This window comes from Amphiprion ocellaris, chromosome 16 (genome assembly GCF_022539595.1).
Source record: "Amphiprion ocellaris isolate individual 3 ecotype Okinawa chromosome 16, ASM2253959v1, whole genome shotgun sequence".
NCBI lineage: Eukaryota > Metazoa > Chordata > Actinopteri > Pomacentridae > Amphiprion > Amphiprion ocellaris.
Genome location: NC_072781.1, coordinates 2,728,310 through 2,747,504, shown reverse-complemented (window position 1 = coordinate 2,747,504; position 19,195 = coordinate 2,728,310). Strand labels below are relative to the sequence as shown.

General features: G+C 39.5%; 2 protein-coding genes across 5 annotated transcripts; both read left to right on the top strand.

Moving 5' to 3' along the window:
- Positions 1-3,768: 3,768 nt before the first annotated feature.
- Positions 3,769-14,148, top strand: LOC111585656 (aftiphilin-like). 4 transcript variants are annotated; one of them, XM_023295205.3, is made up of 7 exons: positions 3,769-3,900; positions 6,478-7,937; positions 8,187-8,329; positions 8,425-8,551; positions 9,519-9,575; positions 11,557-11,679; positions 11,788-14,148. In XM_023295205.3, the coding sequence occupies exons 2-7, from the start codon at positions 6,513-6,515 to the stop codon at positions 11,890-11,892; spliced, it is 1,980 nt and encodes a 659-aa protein (XP_023150973.1). In that variant the 5' UTR covers positions 3,769-3,900; positions 6,478-6,512; the 3' UTR covers positions 11,893-14,148. The 4 variants fall into 4 exon arrangements, with proteins under 4 accessions (XP_023150973.1, XP_023150972.1, XP_023150975.1 ...); XM_023295204.3 differs by having other exon boundaries at positions 8,163-8,329; XM_055018854.1 differs by having other exon boundaries at positions 3,844-3,896; positions 8,163-8,329.
- Positions 14,149-14,721: 573 nt separating this feature from the next.
- LOC111585657 (aftiphilin-like) lies at positions 14,722-18,994 on the top strand. Its single transcript, XM_055018760.1, has 4 exons — positions 14,722-14,734; positions 16,217-16,357; positions 16,539-16,662; positions 16,758-18,994. Exons 1-4 carry the CDS (start codon positions 14,722-14,724, stop codon positions 16,885-16,887), a joined length of 408 nt encoding a protein of 135 aa, XP_054874735.1. The 3' UTR covers positions 16,888-18,994.
- Positions 18,995-19,195: the final 201 nt, after the last annotated feature.

Genomic DNA, 19,195 nt, shown 5'->3' with positions numbered 1-19,195 from the left:
AAATATTAGAGTGACTTTTTATTTGGCCGGGCAGTGTATTATTCTAAATATGCTACACTGCCCTGAAGACCTGCAGTAATAACCACTTCCTGTCCCGATGGTTGGTGTCTCCTTCAGCACACCTGAGCAGGTGAGTCCTCATCATATACTGTCAGTGGTATAAGGGCCAATCCAGCACTGGAGGACATTCTACGTCCCGCCCATCAAATTTCAAATAATCCATGTTCAAAATCCTGAAACATGCAGTAGTTGTGTACATTTATTTGTCCTGAGACCATTTTTCTCTTGTCCCACCCCTCGATGACCAAATTGAATCTCAGATAAAACAGTTAGAATCTAATTTAAATCTCCTTTTTTTGGTTTTATTTTTTTCATTCATGTCTCTTGTATTTGTGGGAAACAAATTTTAATCATCATAATATTTAAATAATAATTATTATTCATGGAACATGTCCCACAACAATGTTAGTATAACCTGTTGATGACATTTTTGTCATTTTATGTCTTGTGTTGTAGTTTTGTTTCATTTCTGTTGTTTTGTGTCTTGTTTTTTTCTTTTGTGTCTAGTTTCTGACATTTTGTGTTTTGGTTTTATTGTTTTCTGTCTTGTTTGTTTTCTGTCTTGTTTTTGTTGGTTTGTGTCTTGTTTTTTGTCGTTTTGTCTCGTTTCTGTTGCTTTGTGTCTTATTTTGTCATTTTATGTCTTGTTTTTGTTGTTTAGTGTCTTGTTTTTGTCATTTTGTCTCATGTCGTTTTGTGTCTTGTTTTTGTCCTTTTTGTCTTGTTTTTGTCTGTTGTGTCTCGTTTTTGTCATTTTCTGTCTAGTTTGTCACTTTTTTTGTTTTTATTGTTTTCTGTCTCGTTTCTGTCATTTTCTGTCTTATTTGTTGTTATGTTAGTTATTTCTAGTCAGGCTACTCTGAGGGCAGCTCCAGGTTCTTCTGCTTGCATTTCTGGAAGTGGGTCAGGGTGGAACTGGACGTCTGCTTTGAATAATCGTCCTGCAGTAGAAGCGAGTTTCCTACCTGCATAGAGGAACAGTGCATCACGTGTTCAGTTCCAGTTCCTGCAGCGATAAATAGTTGATAAATTAACACCAGACACCTCTTCTGTTCAGGATGCAAATCTGTGAAATTAACCGTTTTTATTCTATATGTTGTTTACACTTATTAAGCCAAGCAGAAGAAATTTCATCCTGAAAAATTATTTTAACAATTTCTGATTGAGAAATTGATTGTTTGTTTTTTTTTTTTACTTTAAAATGGGTCAATTTGGCCCAACATAACAGGAGGGTTAAAGTTTCATTAGTTTTCTTGTCAGCCTGTTTTGATTTGAAATTGTCGCTGGACGTGCTGTAAAATCTACAATAAAAGTATTTTTATATTGTGAGTTGTTTTAGCGCCAAAAAGGCAGGAAATCCCCAGAAAAGCTAGATTGAAAAATGCTTTTTTTCGTCAGTTCTCAGGAGGATATGTCTCTTCTCTCTTTCAGACACCAGGTCGGCCTCTGAAGAACCGCCTCCCTCTGCAGCTGTGTCTTCAAGGTGGAACAGATTCCCATCCTGGAGGAACTGAAGATCAACCAATGGGTCAAAGAGGAGCAGGAGGATTGGTGCATCAGTCCAGATGTTTAGGCTGAAGTCAGACGTCTTAAATCAGAGCTGAGGACCAACTGTGGGCTTCTTTCATCACCTGCCGCTGTACCTGAGAGTTTAAACCACAGTGATGGTTCATTAGTCTTTGTAGAACTGAAACAGCCTCCAAGGAAAGAAAAGTCTCGCCATGTTTGTGGTAAAAGTCTTAAAAGATGATGAGACTCGTATGTAAGAGCCACAGACGATGTAGAGCTTTTAAATGTCTGCTGTGTGACGAGGAGTTGGACCAAAGGTTCCAGTTAATTCTGCATCTAAGAAGCCTCACAGGCGACAAAACGTTTGTTCAGAACTCCAGTCGTCCTGCTCACTTTAGAGTCCACATAGAGGAGAAGCTTATTTTTGTGCAAAGTGTGGCAAAAGTTCACCACAAGCAACCATTTTAAATTCTGTAAAAGGCACAGTGAAGGCAAAGTGACACTGAAAGAGCAGGAGAACTCTGATCACAAAGAGGAGAAGGCCTTAAAACGCTTCCAGTGCAACGAGGAGTTTGATAAGAATCAGCAGCTGGTTCCACATGTGAGAAAAACCCTTCAGCTGTGATTTCTGTGGGAAAACTTTCACCCAGACCGGGCCGTTCACATGAGAGAGAAACCGTATTTCTGTGATTAGTGGATTAATGTGGGAAAATGTTTGCCAGCAGCCATTGTCTTAAATTACGCAGCGGGACGCAACACAAAGACAGACAAATTATTAGAACGATTCAAATGGATTTAAACCTGGTGATGGAGGTTCACGAGTCATAAACTGCAATGACACGAACTGGAGGCGAGAAAAATGAAAGCAGTGTGACTATGATTGTAACCTAAAAGACAGTAAACATTAACTGGAATATTTAAATAACATGAAATAAAGGCTGCATCTCACACAACAGAAGCAATATTTGTAAGTTTGTTGATTTAATTCCCATCTTTCCTGAGGGACTTTTGAAGTCTGTGGGATATATCTTGCATACATTTTTATTAAAAGTAAAAAATTAATGTTTTTATGTCCATTATGATCATGTCTTTACAAATTCCATAATTCCATAATTAATTATTATGGAAACAATCACTTATTAATATAGTGACTGGATATCACTAAAATGTCAACTATGATACAAAAAGTCCCACAATTATATATTGACCCGTCCAGAATGACTTGGAAATGATCCATAATTACAGAAAATTAGTCCAGAATTTCATGAAATTTGTCCTAAATGACTCAAAAATTATCCCAAAGATACAAAAATTGTCCAAAATGACGAGAAAAGATCCAAGCTGACATAAAACTGAACTGACTTGAAAATTGCCCAGAATGACTCAAAAATTGTTCAAAATGAGTCGAAAACAGATAAAAACCATACAAAAAGATTAAAAGAAAACATATATAGAGATAAAAAAAAACATACATAAAGAAAGAGGCAGTTAGAGAGAATAAATAGTCTGAACAAATGAGTTTTGAGTCTGCAGTGGAAAACACAGAGCAAACCAGTTCAACCAGTTCTTTATTTGGTTCTCCTGACTGCCCTACTCCCCTCTCAACCCCCTCCACACCCATCCTCAGCAGTCAGTGGGAGGTCCTGGATCTCCTCCCCCTCACCATCACCAGACAGGACGCCAGCAGGGAGCTGACCCAGCAGAGCAGCCGAACCGGACAGTCCCAGCATGTTAAAGGCCTGTCGAGCTGGGGGAGCCTCTCCAACACATCTACAATCTACTATCCTGTCTACTTCCAGTCCCCAAGAAACCACACCCCGAGCCAACCAGAGCACTTCAGACCAGTGGTCCTGACGTCACACTTCTATCTATCTATCTATCTATCTATCTATCTATCTATCTATCTATCTATCTATCTATCTATCTATCTATCTATCTATCTATGTGACTTTTTTTCAACTGGCGAAACGGGCTTCCATTTGTACTCACTGCTACTCATAATAATAAAAAAAAACTCCAGTAAAGACTCAGAATAAATGGTTTTAAGCTAAAATAAAAGATTTGTTCTGAAATCTCCAGCAGGAGGCGACATTATTCAATTTGGACATCGACGAAGATCGTGTATTATAAAGATGCATCACTCTGCGCAATTCCCTCTGAGCATTTTTCCATCTACGTTTCACTGTCAATAAGCGGCACCTGGAAACAACGCACAGTGAGCCCTCTCACTTTTTACCTACCTTTAGTCAGTTAATACCGATGGAGAGAGATGTGGAGAAATGATGGAGAACGAAGCTGCGGCGCTGACAGACCAGCCGAGTGAAAGTGTCGGTAAATAACTATAAAACAAGCTGCTTTTATTAGTTAGGAGCTAGCTACGTTTATTTTGATTACCGTGCCGTTGTTTGGCTGCTTTTAACGGACAGCTAGCGGTTACATTAGCTAGCTGTGTTAGCTAATCAGTTGGGATTTGGCGTGTAGCTTATCGTTAGCAGCGCTTTTAAACGTCGTTAATTAGCCGTTAATAGCCAGCTTTGCGTCCGACAGACGAGTTTATTGTGTGATTTTCCTTAAGCTCTGTTTACATGGCTCCTTATTCAGCTCTTGGTGTGACACCTGTCCGTCCAGGATGGAGAGAAAATGGACGTTAGCTTTAGTTTTAGCTTTACCCGCCTCTTAAATAATAGTGATAATAATAATAATAATAATAATAATAATAATAATAATAATAACAACAACAACTTTATTTATATAGCAGCCTTGAGAACAGCCTTCATAAAGAGCTTTGACAGTTAAGAACAAGCAACACAGACAATCAAACAAAACCTCAAGAGACAAGGGATAGCAGTCAATGAAAATAAATAGTAAAAATGATAATAAATTCAATGAATAATTGGCTAGATTAGCACTCATAACAAACAAATATTAAATTTATTTTTATTTATATATATATATATATATATATATATATATATATATATATACACACACACACACACACAAATAAATTGATAAGATTGAGGGTTAAAGTTAGAAATCAAAAAGTCAGAGAATTAAAAAAATGACAGAGATGACATCAGACCAAAGAACAAGCCAGCTAAAAGTGAAATAAAACAAGACAGAACCTCTAAAATAAACAGGATATAATACAGAATAAAAGACTAACACTAAAGCTGAAAGTAAACCTTACATTAAAGCAACTCTATAAAAGTGGGTTTTTCAGAAGTGATTTAAAATATTTTTTTCCTGCTGTGTAGAGTGTTAACGGTGATATTTTGGTATCACAGAAGGCCAGTAGTTCATGTGTGTTCTGTGTCGAGGATTAATGCTCTAATCCTTGGTCCTGAAGTGGCTCATCTAAAGTAGCACAGAGCTACGGATCGAGTTTCCAGTATTGGTTTACAGACTGGGACCAGTACCGGACTCTTTTTCCACTCCAGGATCAACACCAGAAGGACTAGTTATGTCTATTCACCCAGATGACAGATCATTTTAAGGAAACACAAAAAGAGGATATGTAAAATGATGAGCCTGTGCACTAGATGGATAAAGTCCAGATTGTTTTCACACGCGGAACATGACAGTTCCTCAATTTTTACCACAGTCTGCAGAAAGTTAACAGGGTCATGCATACAAGCCAGGAAGTATTTTTTCCACACTATAACCATCTTTTACTGTCATGCATTATTTGTTTTTTGGAGTTTCTAGGACACTAAACTGTTGTAATGTTCGGTGTAACACTTTAAATTAGCTCAGAGTATAAAATCTAATTCAGAAATGTCTTTTCAGAGCTGAGGTGAATCACTTCTGTGAAATATTTTCCCAAACAGACTATTCTGACCATCAGCCTTCGCCCTGTTTGTAGTGAAAGATAAATGATCCATGTCTGAGAACAGTCAGGTTCCATGCAGGTTGTTAAGGAGTGTGTTTGGCATCAGTGCCTTTAAAATGATCAATAAAATCCCTAAAGCCACAACAAACAGACAAGCGATTCTAAATAGGACTGAATTAAATGCCAAGAAAACATCATATTGTGGTTATTTGATCAGATATTCTGATAAAAGTTACAAATTCAGAGGGAGTGTTCTTTTTTTCCCACCTCTTTCCCACAGAAATAATGCAAAAAATTATAATAACGATATGATTTTAACTGAATTTTGGCTCTGTTGTGACACACTTTACTATTATGCTCCTGGTATTTGGACATTGCATTTTGCAGTGCTCTACTTTCAATAATATTTTGATTAGCCTTATTTCTAAAGTGCTAAAAAAATGAATAATTTGACCAATAATTACTTTATTGTTCTCAGTTTTAGTATATTAATGTTGTCAGGATGCCATATCGTGTCAGTCAAGGTGGTTTTGAATGCTTTTACTTAAAGTCTGCATGTACGTGTACATGAAATTGATGCCATTCTCCTCATAGATGGCACAAGACAAGGCTTGACCAAAGATAACACCACCTGCTCCAGTTTTCATAGTCTAGAAACTAAATTCACCCACGCATGTCTCTCCTGAGTAGGGCTGCAGTTGTTGATTATTTTAGCAATCGAGTATTCTATCGATTAATTGAGTAATCGGATTCTGCTCTAGGCATGCACGTTACAGCATCAAAAGTGGAAGTGAGCGGGCTGTGCAACAGCAATAACCGTCCTGGTGGAACACTAGTTAGTGACCTGGGGTCTAGTGTGCAGTGGATTAAATGAAGCCTCGATTCAGAGAATTTTGTCTTGAGGAATTTTAGTAATCGAATAACTCGATAAATCGTTTCAGCCCAACTCCTGAGGCTTCGAGAAAAGACAAACAGTCTTGTTATTGTCATTAACACACTGAAACATTTCCTGTTCTTCCCAGAAAGCTTTTGTTTATGATCCTCCTCTTCCGTTTTTTCCCTCTTTCCTCCACCAGGTCCATGAGGCCTTCGGGTGCCTCCAAGAGAACCCATGGAGCCTGACGTTGTCCCGCTGCACTCCTCCTCCCCTCCTCCGCTGGGTGATGACGGCGACGGGGAGCTGGGAACCGAGGATGACGAGTTTGGGGACTTTGGGGGATTTTCCTGCTCCCCTCTGGGCTCTGCTGAAGCCACTGAGCCGCCTCCTCCCTCCTTAAAACCAGCCACACATCAAACCACCTGCAGCTTTAATCAAACAGTTGAACAATCTCAGCCCACATCCACTGTGAATCTGGAGTCAGACAGGAGTCAGACGGACATGGAAGGGCAGGACTGTAATGCTACATCTTCTTTGCACCTCACAAATGGCTTTACTGAAAGACACCATGACTCTGGGGCTCACAGTGCTGCTATAGTCGGTGCTTGCTCTGCTGAGGAGGAAACAGGGTTCGCTGATTTCACTGTGTTCACCGATCAGGCGGCACATCCCTGGTGCTGTGGCTTCTCTCCCATGGCCAGCAGCGAGCAGTGGGACGGCAGGGCAGGAGGGACAAACCTCAGCCTGGGTGGACAGATCTGTAGTTCAGGACAGGATGTTGTCATGGAGTCTGAGCCCAGATCTCACTGTGCACATAAGGCGAATAAAAACGTCAAGAACTGTGAGAACAGAGATGCAGCACGTGCACAACCATCTCAGGACCACCATCAGCCTCAGGATGCTGCCACAGCTTTGGATTTTCCATCTGGTGAGGAGGAGCTAGACGAGTCTGGGGACGCTGAGAGGGAAAGGAGGTTTGGTCTTAATTCTCTACAAATCTCTGAGGTTGAGATGGAAGAAGAGGCAGAAAGTAAAGATCATAGTGTTTCCAGTGTCCTGCAAAGACTGGGTATGTATGAGTCTGCCTCCGAGGACCTGGCGTCCTTCGGTGATGATCTGTCGTTTGAGGGAGTTTCTGCAGACTTGGAACCAAACGTCTCGTCCCTGGATCAGACGGACTGGGACCGAACTGATGATGAGGATGAAGAACTGGAACTTTCTGACTCGTTCGTTGACAGTAGGACAGGAAACCTCAGCCATCCAGAGTCAGAGAGGGGCTTTCATCATTGTGATCAACATGCGACTCAGGAAACTTGTGCTACCTCCAACCAGTCCCAGCCTGGAGTTCATACAGAAGGCAGTTCTGCTGACGGTGGTTCTGAGCATCACAGGGACCAAGAAATCGTCCAAACAGCTGACGCAGGGGTGCAGATTCTGGGAAACCTCCCACCGAGTGACAGCTTTGCTGATTTCTGCTCAGCGCCCACGCAGGACGATGGACAGTCGTGGGCGGAGTTCAAGGACCAGAGCACACGAGTAGAAGGAAAAGCCTGGCCTCAGATCAGAGAGCCAGTCAGCAGGCTGCAGATCGATGAGGACACCGAGGAGGATCAGGATGGGGAGGGACAGCATGGAGGCAGCAGGAGGAACAGCTGCCAGGTAGAAAACATGTCACTGGAAACTAAAAATTTTAAGAAAACTTATTCTAAGGAAGCTTTTTACAAAAAATAATCCATTATCTTTTGTGTGTTCCATTTTATTGCCGTGCTTTTCATTTTTCCAAAACACTGTTCAGGTTATTTTTGGGCAATTGAAAAAGTTAAAAGTCAGTCATACTTTCGAACGTCTAGTTAAAAAATGAACCATCTTTCTGTGTTTTACCAGGCTTCTCTGTCCTGCCGTGTCCAGCAGCTCCTGCAGACCAGTTTTCCAGAGGTGATGGTCTCGGCTGTAGAAGGTGAGGAGGAGCTGCTCGGCCTGGGTGCTCTGCTTCAGGCCCGACATCTCTCTGAGGAAGAGGAAGCAGCACCAGAACTCAGCGGTGCTCTGTGGTGAGGAACACCTCCAGAGTTAGAAATTAATAGTCTCTGACTGAAATATATTTTCTCTAAGTTTAACATTATTGTGACTTTTATTTTCTGACCAGGATTCACGAGGAGATGTTATCTCCACACCGGGACGTCCACAGTGCCGTGGGCCTCCAGTTTCAGTGGGGTGGTTCCCACACTAACAGGACTCTGCTTAGGTGCCTCGGCGTGGACACCAGGAACATTGTGAGTTTGGCTTCAGGGGCATCTTTAAGCAGTAACTGGGTTAACAAGCTGAAACTTCTATTTCAGTCTAACTCGGTCTAACTGGGCTGAAGTCCTGGAATGACAGAATACTGTTGATGTTTGTCACTCATAATAATGAGATTGTTATTCTGTTGCTCCAGATAAAAAAACACACTGAACCAGACTCCAAACCAAAAGAAAATCTTTGTCGTCTAAAATCAGACGTACATGAACCATTCAGTCTGCACAGCATCTCTGTGAGCTAAATGCGCCACAATGCATTGAGTGCATTTCTGCTACACCTAAATGATTTATAGATAAACCTAAAAAAGCTTGTTCCTCCAGCATATTAAATCATTTAAACCTAGTTATTTTATACTGAAATGACAACAACAGTTTACATATTCATATGATTTCTGAAATTACAACTATATCAGCTGGTGATCCCAAAAGCAGCAGTCAGTAATATAATGTAGCAAAGTTAGCCTACCGTGTTTAGATGAGCTGTCAGGTTGGCTGTTGAAATGTGACAAACTGCTGTTAGTAAAGTTTACACTCCACTTTGTGGCTGTCATTTAAACAAACTGCAGCCACACTGATGACTTTTCTGTCTCAGTGTAAAGTACTTGTGTCAACATTCAGTAAACCTAAATGTTAAATATTCTCTAACAGTCTCCATTACGTTGGAAACACAAGGGTGTTCACAGGTAGTCTGTTCCTCCTGCTGCCAAATAGAATGAACTAATCCTGGAGGTTGATTAATGTGGTCTGTTTCTCCTCATGAAAATAACACCAGCCATATCCGACCAATGCAGATTTGGTTGGTTAGAGTGTTTCAAGCAACCAGGAGACTACAGCCCTATATTGAAGCCATTTACTCTGTAGGACTTCATCATTTTATGTCAGACTGTGCTGCAAACAGAGAACGGAACCTTTTTGTACGCTGTGTGTCTTTGTCCTGTTAAAGGTGTTCATTGGCACCAAGAAGCAGCCGGTGACTGTGCCTGCTTTTGCATCGGGTCTGGTGAGTGAACTGGAGGAAATGTGAACTTGTTTTTAGTGGGAATAAGTTTAGTGATGTTAGAATGTTGTCCAAATACAGCTGAAATGATGACAGAAACAGTTTAGGTTTAGTGACTTCTACATGTTTCTCCAGCTTCCTCTCACATTCCTGAGGTTAATTAATGATTCTAAACTGTCCGTAGGTGTGAATGTGAGTGTGATTGTTTGTCTCAATGTGTAGTCCTGTGATAGACTGTTACCTGTCCAGGTGTCCCCTGTCTTCACCCTAAAGGTCTCTGCACTGTGTGATTTTTGCCTGCCCCAGACCAACGATAACAATGGTGAGAGAATTGTGGCGATATCTTTGGTCGTGGCTCTAAATCGGTGGTCCTGCGTCGCACTGTGAGACGGGTTCAAGGATGGCTGTTGTCAAGGCGACCAAAGACAAGCTGCCATAAAATTCTGATTGTCATAAATTCTGGGTGATCATCTCACAGTGTGACTGCTGCTGGACCTACGACAACTAACTAACCAATAGAAATGCAGGATAAAATGACGTACTGATTAATAAACCCAAACAGATGATTTGCAGTGACAAAACGCATCAAAACAAGGATGTGGGATTTAAACAGAGAAGACAGCCTAGTAGAGTTGTGGCATCAGAAGCCTTTTAGACGCGTCCTCCAGCTCGTACCACAACCAGACAAAAAAGGACGAAGCATATGGATGAACTGTGTCCATATTATCCTCCTCCTCCTGGTTTTGGGATTTCTCTCCAAACGCATAAATGTCAGCAGGGCGAGGGCTTCGTTCATGTTTGGTTAGTTTCCCTGTGATTGTAGGGTTCATGTTTGGCTAGTTTCCCTGTGATTGTAGGGTTCATGTTTGGTTAGTTTCCCTGTGATTGTAGGGTTCATTTTTGGCTAGTTTCCCTGTGATTGTAGGGTTCATGTTTGGTTAGTTTCCCTGTGATTGTAGGGTTCATTTTTGGCTAGTTTCCCTGTGACTGTAGGGTTCATGTCTGGCTAGTTTCCCTGTGATTGTAGGGTTCATGTTTGGCTAGTTTCCCTGTGATTGTAGGGTTCATGTTTGGCTAGTTTCCCTGTGATTGTAGGGTTTATGTTTGGCTAGTTTCCCTGTGATTGTAGGGTTCATGTTTGGCTAGTTTCCCTGTGATTGTAGGGTTCATGTTTGGCTAGTTTCCCTGTGACTGTAGGGTTCATGTCTGGCTAGTTTCCCTGTGATTGTAGGGTTTATGTTTGGCTAGTTTCCCTGTGATTGTAGGGTTCATGTTTGGCTAGTTTCCCTGTGACTGTAGGGTTCATGTTTGGGTAGTTTCCCTGTGATTGTAGGGTTCATGTTTGGCTAGTTTCCCTGTGATTGTAGGGGTCATGTTTGGCTAGTTTCCCTGTGATTGTAGGGTTCATGTTTGGCTAGTTTCCCTGTGATTGTAGGGTTCATGTTTGGCTAGTTTCCCTGTGACTGTAGGGTTCATGTTTGGCTAGTTTCCCTGTGACTGTAGGGTTCATGTCTGGCTAGTTTCCCTGTGATTGTAGGGCTCATGTTTGGCTAGTTTCCCTGTGATTGTAGGGTTCATGTTTGGCTAGTTTCCCTGTGATTGTAGGAGCTCCGTTTATGCTTCAGTTGTTTATTTCTCATGGATAGACAGCGCACACTGATGACGTTTTATTCTTGCCCATTCACGTCAACTCATCGTAGGCTGAGATTCAGCTGCGTTTTCATCGTGTAATCTGCACAGAGCAAACTTCACGTCATGCCCAAAGATTAATTAGATTCATGTTGTACAGTGGAACAAGCTGTGAACTTATAAGATGTTAAAATCACACAGCGTGAGACTCCAGCCTAATGAGGGTGATAGCGGTGTATAGATGATGGATGGACTTCTACATGTTCCTCTGTCCAGAATCTGTATTGATTTGATGCGAAAATTGTCACGTTTGAAAACTTTTTTGAATTTTAATGCTATTTTTGTTATTCATCAGGGAATGCTTGAGCCCACCAAAGACTCTGTGCTGACTGTCGGTTGTCCAGGACACTCAGCCGTCTCAGCACAAGCACCTCCAGGGCGCCGAGACATACCGGACCCCTCAACGCATTCAGTGCAGGTAAACAGGCCTGTTTGGTTTGACTGAACTGAAAGAGAACAAATGAAAACACGTCAACACACGAAGCCGAAATGCTGTTTTACTAGTTGTGAATCTCTCCCGCTGTAGGAGGAGCTCCCTTCCAGCCAGCTGGACTGGAGCAGCCGTGGCCTTAGCAGCTCTCAGGACGGTACGTCCCCTCGCCGAGCCCCTCACTTCTGGGGTCGGAAGTAGACTGCCAGCCATCCCCTACATGGCTTCTGTTCATGAGCCAAAACCTCTGAGAGTTTACCCCTCACTTCCTCTGGGGCATGCGCTGCTTCTCTGAATTCACGCCGTGTTTCCCCTTCGCTCACCACAACACAAAGTTTAGTAAAAGAAAAAGACCCAGAAGTCATGCTGACCCAGAACTGGGACTCAAAGTAAGACAAACAGAAAAGTGACATATCAGTGACAGGGGAAACACTGCTGGCCCTCTGTTCTCTCCTTTACCTGTTCTGGTGTGTCATCTTTACCTGCTGTCATTTTCAGACAGATTTTATCTCAGTATTTATCAGGGAAATTTGGAGTCCATCTATAAACGGGAGCAGCTGGAGCTCCTGAAAACTGCTCAAAGTTTTCTGTTTTTGTTTTTTTTTTTCTAAGTTAATGTCACATTTGCACTAAACAGTGATTGTGATTGGGCATGATTATCCAAAAGACCATTATTTAATCCATTGATGGCCACTATGGAGGTTCAGCCTCTGACTCTGCTAGTGCATTTCTATGTTACAAACTTACGCTTTCAGTCTGACAATATCACCCAGTTTTTGACTTCATTCAACACCAAAGTGTATTTGCTTTTTCACAGAAACCATTTATGTGTTCATATTTGCCGGTAAAAGGGTTTCCCGCTTTTGTAAAGACAGTAAGATATTTGTTTACTCAGGAAGGTTTGACCAATTTAATTTAATTAGAATTAAATTCAGTACAGAAGTGTTTAGTGCAACATTTGTACAGTTTTAGGATAAATATGTAGAATTATCCTAAAACTAAAATTCCAGCAGTGGTAATTATTAGATTTATGAAATTATGCAACATAAATTACACATAATTCATAAAGATAATAAATACTTGGAGGGGAGACAAAGACCCAAAACCAGTCACTAACAAAGACGGTGCAAATTCGCATGCTGTTAGCACCCTTGTGTCATTTTTTTTTTAGTAACATAGATAATCCTAATTAACAAATAATACCTTAATATTAATTGGCAGCAGTGGTCGGGAGTCAGTTTGCATTTTAGGACAGTGATAAGACTAACTTGTCCTCAGAAATCATTGCTCTGCTGCATGTGTTTAAAGAGGATTATGCTAAATAAGTATTTCTAATAAAGAATGTGTTCAATTTTCACACAATAAACACAGTGAGATGATGCTAAAACACTGAAAAGACAGCTTAAAAAAATGAACTTCCAGAGTTTAAAATTAGCATTTTGGTTTGTAGCATGTAAGATAAGGAGCTGTTGTTGATGAACTAACAGATATGTACACTCGTATATATCCAAGGATAGAGCTGAGAGCCTCAACACGATTCATGAACTTCTGCAGTAATTTTCTACCTGAAATCTGGAGCTGAATCCACATGAACACAAACAGAGGCCCTCTAGGGTCAAGGAAGCTTCATTGTTCTTTGTTGAATTTTAATTTTATTCCTGAAATATACACATTCACAATCCCAACAAGACTAATGTTCAATGATAAAATGACAAATACTTAACAAAGCAGTGTTGTAATGATAAATAGTGCACAGCAGAGGGCGATGTGTTCTCAGTAGACGGTGCTGAGTGCAGAAAAAATGTCTAAATGTATTTACTGTTGGGACAAATCAAGTCAAACAGAGCAGTCAGTCACTAACATGAAGAGATGTGTACCTCATGTATATTTAAACATGTAACTGTAGTCTGTTCATTTTCTTTATATCAGTATTTATTGTTTTTGAAATCTATTTTCTGGATTTGATTGAATCTGTTTGGGGCATTATTGACATAATAGGATGATATAAATGATGATTTCTACTGTCACTTTATGCTGCTTTTACTGTTTTTATTTTCAGTTTTTCTTTTCTTTCTGTGCACTTCTTCCTATAAGATATGAACATGTTGACTAGGACAGAGTGTTTGATTCCAAAGCCTCTCATTTTGAGAACATAACAGATTCCTGAAAACACTTTCCTCAGTGTTTCATCACCAATCTAAGGTGTTTCTACAACATTTCCGTAAATCCAGGTTGCAGTCTTTCATCATGAGTTGTGCCTTTTTGCCAGCAATCATTTTCTAAACCTTTTTTATTCTTCAAACAGTGAAAGTATCTTTGGACCTATAGTTTGCTGATAAAACAGACTGTTTTTCTTATTTCATTTATTCAGATTTACTACTCAAATTGAGAACTAATGCACTGCTGTGAGGAGTTGTGGGAAATCCTGTAAATACTGAAATAAATCAGTTGATCCTTTTTGCTTGGTTTGGATTTTCTTTACTTCAGATTTTCTCTCTTGCTGGAAGCTTTTTCAGTTTGCATGACGATCGAATGCACAGCCGGAATATTCAAACAACTTGTCTGCTATTTGGATATTCTGTGAAAAGATGTGAAATTATTTTTCCTAGACACCGATAGAGCAGGCAGCTGATGTAGCGTTTACTTCTTGTCATGGTTACAGTGATGTCGTGACACTATCTCACAACGATACAGAAATCTTTAACAAATCTCCACATTTGTCTAAAATTATTAGAAATTTGTCCAGAAGTTGCTCAAAAAATCTTCTTTTCCTGTTCACAATCTGTCCAAAATGAGTTAAACATCTAGGATGGCTTAGAAGGGTTCCAAAAATGACTAAAAACATTTTTAAAAAATGCCCAAAATGACTCAAATCTGACCACATAAAATAAATATGTTCTCTAAATGTTGTCAGAAATCACCCGAAATATGTGCAAAATGACTAGAAATTACTCAAATTTGTCCAGAACTTGCTCAAACAAATCCTTCTTAACTGTTCAAACCCTGTCCAACATGAGTTAATAGTCTAGGATGGCTGAGAAGGGTTAAAAAAATATACTAAAAATGGGTCCAAAATGACTTTAAAATTTCTTCAAACTATTAAAAATTTCTTTAAAAAGTAGGAATTATTCACAGTTACAGTTTTATAAACATTCATGGTCCTCAGTGGTGGATTTGTAGTAGGATCACAATCATGTGATCGTCAGCAGGCAGCTGATGTAGTGTTCACTTGTTGTCATGGTTACAGTGATGCTGTGCCGCTATCTGGCAATGATACAGAAATCTTTAACAAATCCGTGGATCCAGACTATAAGCCACATCACTGCCAGGATCTATTCACTTGGTCCTTGTGTCATTTATGACCTTCACTGGAAATTTCATCCAAGTCCGTTGAATAATGTTGCTGACAGACAGACGGACAGACAGACAGACGTACACCGATCATCACATAACTCTGTCGTGTTTCTTGGCGGAGTATTAATACACTAAACATATAGACAGAATGGGGTGGCAGCCTGTATGTTGGTGTCTTGGTGAACTACACTGAACATCTTCGGCTCTAAACCTGTTTTCACTGCAGACTTTTTTCAGGTCACGGCAGAAAAAAATCACAGCTGTAATGGATCACATTAACGACGGCTGCATTCCATTTAGGTGAAGCCTTCTACGGGTTCTGGTGCTCTGCATGTTCCCTGACTCACATGGTTTAATGGGACACTTAATGGAACTCAGGCATCGTTAAGTTATCGATCACACCTGGGATGATTCTTCCAGCCATGACGACGTCTGTTGTAGAGCTCTAACGTTCAGAGGGGATGTGAGTCATCTCAGGTGAAACACTGAAAAGTTTCCACCAGAGAGAGCAAGAAAACACTGATTTTGGTATAAAATTACTCTTTAGGACTGTCTGTGTTAAATGTATTTCAATATAATCAAGGTGGAAGTCATACAGAATAAAACATTTAAAGAAAATCCAGCAAATGAAGCTTCGTACTGGGGTTAATATATAATTGCAAGATTTTTTGTACCACAGTTGACAGGTATCATAGTTGACAACCAGTCTTTTCTTCAGGAGGAAATGACATCATGTGGAGCAGGTCATGTGATCTGGAATTAACACACTTCCTGGAGAGGTGTTTTTGTAATGGGGAACTTAGTGGAAAGGGATCTAATTTGTTATTTTCCATATAAAGTTTTATATATTGCCAAAAAAGAAATATCTGTCATGATTATCTCAACTTAAAAGAACACAATCCAAACTATTTCTGAATCAGCTCATTTTATTATTGTTTAGCTCATTAGAAAGTGGTTGGTATTAAATTCAGATGGTTATTTAGTTAACATTTTAGTGATGTCCAGTCATTTTTATTAATAAGTGATTATTTCCATAATAAATAACTATGGAATTTGTAAAGATATGATCATAATGAACATAAAAAACATTAGTTTTTTTTTTACTTTTAATAAAAATGTATGTATGAAATTGTCAAGTGTAGCAGATGCTCCTTCTCCTTTTATAAATCAGAACTCGAGCCCCTCATCCCTTCTCGCCTCCCTCTGCTCTCTCCCTCTGCTGACACAGGCTGCTCTGCTCTCAACCTGGATTATTTTGGTCCTGAGGAGGAGAGCAGGTCCAGCAGCAGGTCCAGCATCAGTCCTCCTCCAGGTCAGCATTAACTCTACGCTTATTTCAAGGTAAAACTTCTTGAAATAAGTTTTTTTTTCTTGTTTTGGGAAGAGCATTTTATCCAGTGTAGCTTTTACACACTGTTTAACAAGTTTACTGCAATGATACAACTTGAAGCCTTTCAGTATCCAGATGTTAGATGTTTGTTTTGCCTGTAAAGGAGTCGACCATGAGCTGTATGAGCTGACCATCAGCAAACTGGAAACCAGCAGCAGCAGCAGCCACCTGGAGGACGCTCTGAACCGCCTGATGTCCACGACAGAGAAAACCAGCGTTTCGCTCAGGTCCGAGCTTCTTTTACTGTATTAATAATTAAAATCTGCTTGTTTTTTGTGCATGCCCTAATGTTAAATGCTGGTCTGTATGTTTTCTCCATCAGGAAAGCTGTGCAGGATGAGCAGCTGAGTGAGGAGGCCGGCAGGGTGATCGCTGGACTTCCTAACATGTCCTTCATGCAGGCCAAGGTCCTCATGTTCCCGAGCATCCTCATACCTGAAGATGATGTGTGATCCCAACATGAATAATGTCAGATTTTACTGTGCAGCATCATTAATCACAAAGACCACACGGGTTTAAAATACTTTATATTTATAAAGAGCTCGGAGGAAGCAAGAGGCCGACCTTCCTGCTGAGTTATTCCATCTCAAATCATCATTTTTTTCTGTTTAACCATCTCTGATTTGCTTGATATTTTTTTTATAATACACTATGGATATTTAAAATGGTATCTGTGAAATATATATGAAATACTTGCTGAGATATTTACAAAAAAAATAATTGCCCGTTAACCCATTTTTAGTGCATTTTTCGCACAGTGAAATTTGAGGCTTTTCTATGAAATGTTCAGTTATTTGTCACCGTGTCTTTGATTCAGAATCTGCAGGGTTGAACAAGTAGGTCAGTTAGTCTCTGATTATCATTGAGTTTAATTATGAAAAAAATAACTGAGGCTTTCTAAAAAGTTCTGTCTTTGAACACACATTAACCAAACAGTTAATAATGCAGAAGTCAACCAGTGATATTTTCTGGTGTAGATGCATGTTGCAATATTAATTTTAATATGATAATATTTAGTGATAACAGTTTGAATAAAAAATATTTGGTCAGAAAAATGACCTTTCATAATTTGAGCAGGTGTGACAAGTTGTATCACAAAAACAAAAATATTGGTAAATATTGATCATGGAAAGTATGTGACATAGCAAAGTAAAAATTCACGAATATCTTCACGCTCAGCTATCTCTGATTTCGGGCAAATTAGAAATAGTTGAGCAGAAATTGCTTTTAAAATTTGATGATTTCAGATGGAATGAACCTGTTTTGGTCAAAATGCGCCACCTGCTGGCCGTCTTCTGCCTGAAAACTCTGTAAAGAGGCAGAAAGATCCTCATATGTAAACTCACACATTAATATCAAAGCACAGGAATCTGTAAAATGTAGAGGAACGTATGAGTAACTCTAATGCTGTTTGCTAAAGCCTTATTCTAACTAAGTGGAATTTTGTGGTTTATCTTGGATTAAAACTCTCCTTTTGCAGACATTTATTCCCTGTAGACTCGGTTACAGTAGACTGGCTGACGTAAATTACATTTGCTAATGTATTTATTTATTTTTACTATAAAACATGTCAGTGCATTATTTTTGATGTGAGGTTATTATAGAACTATTACATAATACAGTTAAGTGACATTGGAGAGAGACCGAGCGTCTTTTCTAGCTGGTTTGATGAAGCTTTAACATATACAGCGGCATTTATCAGGATGTGTGACATTTTATAAAATTGAAATTTCTTCTCCTTTTGGCAGATGAAGCGATTATTTGTTTTTTTATTTCCACTTGTTCACTTCCTCTTTCTAGAAAATACTTCTTATTTTTGTCTCTATGATTGCTAAAGTGGAAAAATGTCATATTTCTTTGTCTAAAATGACACTGAACACACTGACTTTTCTGTTAATCTTGGAGATAATTTGGGCTTTTTTTGCTGTCTTGCCTATATTAGGCTTCATTAATGGCTTGTTTTGAACTTGGTACATAACTGTATATTTTTATGACATTTTCTGAAGACTGTTTTAGGAAATGGACTCCAGTCATAGAAGGATGTAGCAGGACGTAAATGAGACAAAACATTCGTTTTACGAGGCTGAAAGAAAGCATCAGGCTGCTTGTTTGTGTTAAATTAGAATTGAACTTTAAATCATTTTTTTTTTTAAATTTACAGCAGTAAGACTGTTTTAAAATGAGCTCTGGATCTAGTCATCATAGTGTTAAATCCCTCAAAGAGAATATGACATAGCTGATCAGAAATGTTGGGATAATATTTTGGTCTGTCACATCAGACTATCTTTATTCCAGAATTTTTTCCAGAATATTTGCAGAAATTATTTTGTGTTTGGATGTTCCCCATAACTACAGAGTGTGACCTCTTGAATCATTAAATCAAAAACTAAATCATGTCTTAGACAAGCTGTCTTTAGGATATGAACAGAAGTTTTCTTGTGTTTTGTGAGCAACACCGTCAATGCATTTGGTGTGATTATTATTGGGTATTTATTTGGGATAAATTTATGAATGAAGTTCTTCTTCTCACCACCACCCGCATCTCTTCTTTTGGATTATTCAAAGGGTCAGTCACCCAAATCACTGTTAAATAAAATGTATGCAAACATGTATTCTTCAAGGCACCTTTACATATTCTTAAAGCTGTAAAAATTTAGAAATAAGACTTCTAAACTAACTCCATACTGCCACATCATTGGCCTGTTCTCATGAGGATGATACCTGGAAACTTGGACTGAGCACAGGAAAAAAGAGGGATGA